At 46.8% G+C, this 8,844-nt stretch overlaps 1 protein-coding gene across 1 annotated transcript in view; it reads left to right on the top strand.

Annotated features, from left to right (window-relative positions):
* ABCG8 (ATP binding cassette subfamily G member 8) overlaps window positions 1-3,103 on the top strand; it is a 15,445-nt gene extending 12,342 nt beyond the window's left edge. The window contains exons 9-13 of the mRNA XM_011361422.2: window positions 48-247; window positions 685-761; window positions 1,462-1,729; window positions 2,709-2,836; window positions 2,928-3,103. Of these exons, the coding sequence (XP_011359724.1) occupies window positions 48-247; window positions 685-761; window positions 1,462-1,729; window positions 2,709-2,836; window positions 2,928-3,065 (811 nt within the window). The 3' untranslated portion in view covers window positions 3,066-3,103. The remainder of the gene's footprint in view (window positions 1-47; window positions 248-684; window positions 762-1,461; window positions 1,730-2,708; window positions 2,837-2,927) is intronic.
* Window positions 3,104-8,844: the final 5,741 nt, after the last annotated feature.

The following is an 8,844-nucleotide window of genomic DNA, read 5'->3' as shown; positions in this document are numbered from 1 at the left end:
ACGAGTGTACGTTGTTCCCCTGGCACCTGTTATTTTTGTTCTCTAAGTCGTCAGATTTCCAACGACTTCCGAGACCTGCCAACCCTCCTCATCCACGGGGCGGAGGCCTGCCTGATGTCCCTGATCATCGGGTTCCTCTATTACGGTCACGGGGCCACCAAGCTCTCCCTCATGGACACAACGGCCCTCTTGTTCATGATCGGTGCTCTCATCCCTTTCAATGTGATCCTGGATGTCATTGCCAAATGTGAGTGTCGCCTGCTCCCTGTGACCAACACCTGGAGCAGCTGGAGCCCATGGCGTCAGCGACTCTGAGCTGATCCAAAGCAGACTTGTGTTGCTCTGAGCTCCCAGGGAAAACAGGTTTGCTGAATAATTGCGCCATGATTGTGAAATAAAAGATGATCATTGTTTTTAAAGTTCATGCATTAATATTAATACGCAAATGAAAACAAACTACCATGGAGTCGGAGGAAGTCCTCTCCCAGCAGGATTTATATTTGACAGCAACGCACAAGTCACAGAATTGCAGACATCTAAATCAGGATGATTTTGCTCTGCTTGTTTTTATAAAAATATAAAACATTTAGGCAATAGAGTTTAAATGGTACTAAGAGAGACTCAAAAACAGAAACACTGAAAATTATTTTTACTTTTTCATTCTCCTTGTCTCTCCTTGTTTAGGTCACTCGGAGAGGGCAATGCTTTACTATGAACTAGAAGACGGGCTGTACACTGCTGGTCCATATTTCTTTGCCAAGGTGATTGGTCGGGGCTGACAGTGAGCGACTGCGCCAGGTTGGGTGGAGGGGCAGAGACAGCCGCACCACATTGTACGGAAGTTACAGAGAAGCATTTTGCTGAACCGGGGGCCCAGGCATCTGTGGCCGTAGATGCCACATTCCCTAGGGGAGTTTCAGAGACTTGATATATTTGAAACATTTACCAAAAAGTCAGGACCGTGGGCCAGGAACGACCTTTTCTGGTCAGCAGAAACCTAAAAAAGAAAAGGTGGGAAACATCTAGCATTCATTCTTCACCTCTCCAGTCCCACCACAGCTCCGGGAAGCAGGTCAGGTCAGGCGGGTGTTAGTTACTGTCCTCATTTCAAGGAAGCGAAGGCTCAGAGAGGTTATGTGGCTGTCTCAAGGTACAAGGTATGAGCAGGCGGGATGGGACCTTGAAACCAGGTCTTACGAGAGCAGATACCCGCTGCCTCCCTAGAGAAAACTGCTCTGAACTGTGCCAGAGGGAGCATATGACATCTGCAGGGGAGAGCCAGCTGTGAGCTCATGCTCGAGGGACCCACAGGCCTGCACCCACCGGCCCTCCTCCTGCAGCCTGATCATTACCAGGAGGGAAGGCCGGCATCGCTGGAGGTTGCCGTCTTTAAATGTTTAAAAAATAGTGGCAGATAAAGGCATTGGCTCCACATCCTTGTAAGGGCTGCTTTTTTTGCAGATCCTAGGGGAGCTTCCGGAGCACTGTGCCTACATCATCATCTATGGGATGCCCACCTACTGGCTGGCCAACCTGCGCCCGAGCCCTGAGCCCTTCATGCTGCACTTCCTGCTGGTGTGGCTGGTGGTTTTCTGCTGCAGGATCATGGCGCTGTGTGCCGCCGCCCTGCTCCCCACCTTCCACATGTCTTCTTTCTTCGGCAACGCTCTCTACAACTCCTTCTACCTGACCGGGGGCTTCATGATAAGCTTGGATAACCTGTGGACCGGTGAGGCCTGCTCCCCACACCTGGTCAAGCTTTTTGAGGCCTTTTGGATTCCGCCTGCTTTGGCCCGGGGATGAGAACTCATCATTTAAGTCCAACTCAAGGGTGGTGCTTCCAGGAGCAGGTGCCCTGGACAGCTGTCTTGAGTGCCAAGGGAATAACTCCACAAGAGGGTTCAGATGGTGCCGTTTTATGAATCCCAGCTGAAACAGGAAGTCCCTCCTGACTCTCCCTCCCCTTCTAGAGCACCAGTGAGCCAGGTCAATTCTGCCTCCCAAGGCTTTCTGAAATGTCCTTATCCCCAGTTCTGTTCTTATCATCTGATCTTGGGCCACTGCAATAGTCTGGTCTCTGTGCCCTGGTTCCTCCACGTCCCTCTCAACCCTCATCCATGCAGTGACCTTTCTAAATGCAAATCCATGTCGCTGCTTTGTTTGAACCCAATTGGGAATGGAGGAGGGGGCTGCTCGCCCTCCGCTCTCTCTACCCAATTCTTCTGAGGCCCACACACACTCTACGCCCTCCTCTCTATGAGAAACTGAGGCACAGCTATTCTGTACCTGCCTCGGCTCCTCTCCTCTGCCGGGCCTTTCCTGACCTGCCCGAGCAGGGGTCACAGCTTCCTCCACCACTTGATACCGCCACAAAGTCAGGACACAGACTCAAAAGTCTCTGTTTTGGGGCTGCTGTGTCTCCACAGCCAGTCAGCTCTGGGAAGCCGGGCACGTGCCAGGAGGGACACTAATCAATCACCCTCTGGAGTAGTTATGGACCCACATGTGGTGACCCAGCAGCCACTTGCCAATCCTCACACCCCCATCCCTCCTACTCCCTGACTCCCCACCCTAGTCCTTGTCCCAATCTGCCCCTGCTCCTCAGGGGACTCACATTCCCAGGAGCAAAGCCACCACGGCCCTCTCTCCATGCTTCACAGGGAACAGGGGTTAGCCTGTGGGAATAATGTGACTCTCACGGTCCTCAGTGCCTGCGTGGATTTCCAAAGTGTCCTTCCTCCGATGGTGTTTCGAAGGACTGATGCAGATCCAGTTTAAAGGGCAAACTTACCACTTGGCGGTTGGCAACCTCACCCTCCCTATCCCGGGAGACGTAGTAAGTAGCTGAGGCTGTGGACTCTCAGTAGATGGCATTCATCTGAATGTCTTCTTAATCATAACGAGCTCACTGATGTCTGTGTCCACAGATCCTCAGCACCATGCACCTGGACTCGTACCCACTCTACTCCATCTACTTAATCGTCATCGGCATCAGTGGTGGCTTTGTGGTTCTGTACTACGTGTCCTTGAAGTTTGTCAAACAAAAATCAAGTCAAGAATGGTGATTCACGCCCAGACTCCGGCCCACTGGTGGGGGACTTGAGCAGACCCTTCCACTGTACTCCCTTTCTCCCGAGGAGCCCCTTCCTGGGCACACGGAGGACAGCGTGAACACAGATGCTCTGCCACATCTGGCCCACAGCACTGCAGTGGCACAGGCTGGCCACAGGATGGCAGTAGAATAAAGACAGTGGAAAGGGATTCCTGATCACTGGCCAGAGTTTGAGATTACTGGGACTGTGAAAACCATATTTGGGATCCCCACAATGTTGCTAATTTATTTCCTTTTGATCTATATTTATATACAAGATGGGAGCAAATTAGGTAGGAATTGAGTAGGTATGCCATGCAAAAATTGATAGGGCCCAGGGGGAGCGATAACATAATAGCTAGTGGAACATTTGGCCTTGTCTTCCAGGGTCCCTAAACTCTGTGTTAAGCCACTCTTGAGCCAGAACATGCCTTGAAACATACTAGTGAGATGCTATCCCTTCTTTTTGTGTGGGGTCGTGAGCTCCAAAAGCCAAAATGAACAATTGAAAATTTATTGAGCATCTACTCTGAGCCAGGTACAACTTTATGTGAGTCACATTCAGTTCTCAAAACAACCTTTTGAAGTGAGGTGGATGGTATCCCATCTTATAGGCGAGGAACTGAGGCACAGACAAATTCGGTACGCTAAGTAAAGTCACACAGTACCAAGTGGCGGGGTCACATGGGGGCAGAAAAGACTTTGAGGCCTTGAGAAGCTAGAGGGCAGAAAGCAAAGCCTGACCCTCTGTAAGGCTTGGAACCCCAGGAAAGCTCCAAAAGGTGAAGAGTTTTGTAGAAGTTGTGTCTGCTCAACCAGGCCTCTTACAGCTGCATTCCACTGACCCTGGCTGTGTCTCAGGGCCAGACTCCAGCCTTCCACAGTGGCCAGGGTCTGGGATGGAACAGACCCAGGTCACTTGCTTCCTGCCTAAGCATTGAGACCATTTGACCCAAAACAGGCACACAGAGAACAGGGAGGGGATTGTTCCCAAAAGAAACCCAGAGTCTGGAACCAAAACAAGGGGAAAGGAGTGTGTTTAAGAGGGGAACGGTAAGCCCCCGTTCCGTAGGTTCCGTAGGCCTTTGTGACTTCAAGTGTGGTTTTCTGGCCAGAGCGTGGGCCTTGCCTGGGGGCTGGTTAGACAGGGAGAATCTCAGGCCACCCACCCGGACCCACTGAATCTGAATCTGCATTTTAAGATCTCCTGCTGATTTGTAGGCACATTCGAGTTTGAGGAGCAGTGCTCTAGCAGAACCCCCTTATATGATACAGCCGTCGAACTCAGTATATTCACAAATGACATTATAACTTCGTTACGTTGCCACTATCCCATAGGGAGACCCCATTCGAGATTCACTAATTGTTCTGACAAAGTCCTTCATAGCGAAAGGATCTAGATCAGGATCAAGCGTTCGATTTAGTTGGCAATTCTCTTTGGTCTCTTTCAGTTTAGAACAATCCTCGACTTTCCTTGACTGTCATGACCTTGACACATGAAGCTTTTTGTAGAATAACTCTCAATTTGGATTTGTCTGGTCTATTTTTGTGATTAAATCGAGGTCATGCACCTTTGGCAGGAATAGCACAGAAGAAATGTGTTCTTCTCATCGTATCCTATCAGGCAATTTCAATTTGTCTCATAATGATGACGTTTGCTTTGGCCACTTGATCAAAAGGGTGTCTGTCAGGCTCCTCCACAGTCAAGCTTCTCTTTCCCCTCCTTTTCTAATTAGTAAGCAGTTCACAGGTAGGTAATTGAAACTATGTAAATTGCTTGTTCCTCATTAACCTTTCCATTTAATCATTTAAAAATGTATATCAATATAAACTTATGATTTCCTGTTTTAATCAATGGGTTTAATCCTTTACTAGCATTATTAATTTTGATGCTCAAATTGTCCCTGATTTGGCCATGGGAGGCCATCCAGGCTGGTTTCTGCATCCTTTTGACATGTCTCCATCATTCCTTGAATACTTTCTTTCACAATAAAGTATTTTAGGCTCATCTTACACTTTCCCACCCCCAGTTCTGAAAGCAGACATTTCTCTAAAGAATATTCGTTCCTTTTAGCGGAAAATGGTATTTAAAAGCCAAGATCTGAGTGATAATCATGGTCATTACTATTGGGGCATCAACGCTCTCATAATCTCTCAGTGGACCAAGCTAGGAAATATGTATATATTCACATTAATACATCCAGTTCCAACCCAGCACCACAGAGATGATTCTAGTCCTCCTTCATAGTTATAACTCCTTCCTCCAATTGTGAGCAACTTGGCTCCCATTATCTTTAATATTTTCACTCATTTGGTTAATTCCTTGTATATAACCAGTCTCTAACCTACACTGCATGCCTTCTGCTCTGTGAATACCCTCCTTATCCTGCCCAGGCTTTTACTCCCATGTTGAGCTGTCCCTGAGTTTGCACAGATGCCCTCCTCACCCTACTCTGGCCCACTACAGCTCCCCCACGCCATCCACACCCTCACCCATGATGCGGTCACTTAATGGCTTCAGGCTTGAATGGAGAAGGGAGGAGGAAGAGCATGCTGGGTTTTTTTCTTTAGCTCCCCAGTGATTCCAATGTGCAGTGAGGGTTGACAGCCATGAGGTGCATCATCTGTCTCTGTGAGAGTGAGAGCAACTCAGTCTGCAGAGGGCTTTAAGAAGTCAGTGGGCTCTGGAGTGCAGGCTGCAGAGGCAAGGGGCAAAGTGCCAAGACCACAGAGATGGAGAAACTCCAGCAGCCGCCATTTTTTTTTTCTTTTCTTTTCTTTTTTTCCTAGAGCATCCTGGTTCTCCACCCTGCAGCTTTAACAAATGCCAATGTGGACTGCCCCCCATCCCCACCCCTGCAGATTCTGATTCCACTGGTCTGTTTTATTTAAATGCCCCCCAAGGGCAGGTGAGGCCAGGGAGCAGCACTGTTCTAGAGGCATGCATGCAGTTCAAGTAGCCCTCCCAGCAGTGAAAGGGGTCAGATCTGTTTATGTGTAATTATCAAAATCAGGGTTTACAAACTTTTCCTGTGAAGGGTCAGATAGCAAATATTTTAGGGTTTGTGGGCCATATTGTCTCTGTCGCAACTACTAAACTCTGGTGTGTCACAGTGTGAAAGCTACCAAAGACCATTCTAAGTATAGGTAGTGTGGCTGTATTCCAACGAAACATTATTTACAAAAACAGTCTGCGCTGGATTTGGCCCAAGGCTCTAGTTTGCAGAGCTGTGATCAAAGGTTAACGGTTTTGAAATTTGCATTTTAAGTCCTCCAATTTCGAGTTATGCTATTGATGGGGAAATTTTAATTAAGCGGAAAATAATTACCCATATGGACTCAAATATTTCCTGATGTGACTTTTTTTTTTTTAACTGCTCTTATTCCTATAAAGATTATTTAAAACATAATCTTGCCCAGGGTCAGCTAGTCTCCCTGGTCAGGCTCACAGAGGTAAATCTTGCATTTGCTTTTTTCTTTCCTCCTGCTTTTCTTTTTTTGATCCCAGATTAAACAGCTAGCAGCAATATTTAAATCTACACGAAATCCAAGTGTTAAGTACAGACCTGGGGCCAGGGCTTTTACTGAGATTCAAATTAGTCACTTAGCAGAGGAGCTGGGCACTGCCACCCCATGCCACTTTCCTTTAGGCCGAGCCATAGGTCAGGAACACCAAGCAGACTCTGAAGAGGGAACAAGGGACTGGATTGGGAGTGAAAAAGCATCTTGCTGGGTGACCTGTGCTTATTTGGAAAACATATCTAATGCTCATGCCTGAAAGAAAACATCCTTATCTCAACTAGGTAATTCAAATCTCAAGTTATCTGTCAGTTGATTTTGATAATATGATTGAGTCTTCCTTTAAAGGGGCTGGGGTATAGAGCAATCAATATCCTGTGTCCCTACCACAGAGTCTGCCTGAGGCAGCTTCGGCAGGGGAGGAGGCAGGCAGATGGAGCATAGCCCATTTTTGGCTGGCAGGCCAGGAACAGCAGAGCATGCAGTTTTAGCAGCTAATAATTAAAACAATGTTTTAAGCGATGGGTTGAGATTTTCAAACACACACCAACTCAAAGGCAAAACGCATCTCAGCTTTCTATGTAATAGTGCTCACATTTATTGTTGGTATGAAGGTCTTGTCTTTTTGTAAAACTGGAGGTATTCCTTGTTTCCCCAAAGAGGTCTCCCGCCCATGTTAAAATGAAGCTTTGTTTGTGTTGATCCCACTCTTGCACTGTGCTGGTGTTCAGCCTGTTATCTGACTTCCATCACGTATCCGAATCCTTCTCCTCAGTGCAAACTTAAAAACATTATCATGTAAGCATATGGGTTGTGAAGGACTTCTTGGTCAACCCCCAATATCCTAGCTCTGAGCTACTAATGGCAGGCATCTTTGATCTGATGAAGACAAGCGTGTGGGGAAACCCTCCAACATACAAAAACCATACATCTCAGAAAAGAACTGACTTGGAGATGACTGTTGTGCCCACTGACTCACCCAGTGATGGTTACTGGGCATCTACCAGTGCCAGGCTGTTCTAACTGGTGGGTCTGTGGAGAATTAGGAGAGCTCACATTCTTGGGGAGGAAATGACAAAAACAAGTAAATAATGAATAGAATTTCAGGAAACGCATGCCTACTTTCAAGAGAACGCTCGACGCGTGGGTCCTGGGAGCCCACCAGTGTCCAGGCAACTGCGCAGGGGCACTGCATCTGAAGTCGGTTAAATGTTTTTGCTCTACCTGGACATGAAGATGTTGTCTTCGTGCAAGGAAGAAAAAGATAAGTGCCTATTTTGAATTTGCTAATGCAGCCATTTCCTTTATTTATACCACGGCTGCATAATGTGGGCTTTGTAAAGTTCGCAGGTCTGAAAGCAGGATACATTTCTAATGGAAACACTCGTGTGCATGATTATACAACAGCAAAGCGATAAATTACCATGATTTTGTACCCCCTGCAGCTATGAGTTCCACCATACCTCAGGAATGCTGCTTTCACAGAAACTCTACAAATATTGGTTTGTCAGAAAGACAAATATTATATGAAAATTGTGCTCAAAGACATATGAAAAAGTGTGTTCAGTCATTGCAGACTTGAGAAATAAATTATACCAGGAAGAACAATTTGCAATATAAAGCTTGCTTAATAATTTACTGGCATTTGCAAACTTGGCCATTATGCCAGGCAATAGGTATTTGATTAAATAGAAGAAAATAACCTTACAGTGCAAACTGTCCAGAGACTGGGAACACTTGTATTAATGTGAAAGGTTTTTTTTTTAATAGACTATTTTTAGTTTAGAGATTCCGATTTGACTTTTAGCTGCATTGCGTCAGGTTTTTTTGTATTCTCACAGTAAATGACTCGTCAGAGTACTAGCCATGTGATATACAGCTGTGGCGTGGGCAAATTAGATCTGGTAAGCCCACATTTTCTTGCCATGCATATCAGGTAAGAGGGGTGCCTGGCACATGGTCATAGGTGCTCACCGTGACCTACAAGGAACCCACATGACAGACTACAGACAATGCAGACAACATAATTTACTCTGAGTTCAAAGCCAGGATTGTGCTTCATCCGGGATACACAGACAGGAGACAAAGAACTGGTCCTCAGGGAGTTCATAACCTGTGTGATACTTGCTCTGCTTTTCAGTGGCTGTGGGAGCCCTGGAGAGAGAACAATATAGTGGGTAGGGAGAGTAGCCAAGAAAGTGGCAGGACGGTGACACCGACACCGGCCTCATAAG

The sequence above is a fragment of the Pteropus vampyrus genome, unplaced genomic scaffold, assembly GCF_000151845.1.
Source record: "Pteropus vampyrus isolate Shadow unplaced genomic scaffold, Pvam_2.0 Scaffold66, whole genome shotgun sequence".
Classification (NCBI taxonomy): Eukaryota; Metazoa; Chordata; class Mammalia; order Chiroptera; family Pteropodidae; genus Pteropus; species Pteropus vampyrus.
Note: the sequence above shows the minus strand (reverse complement) of the source record. Positions and strands in the feature narration are given on the sequence as shown.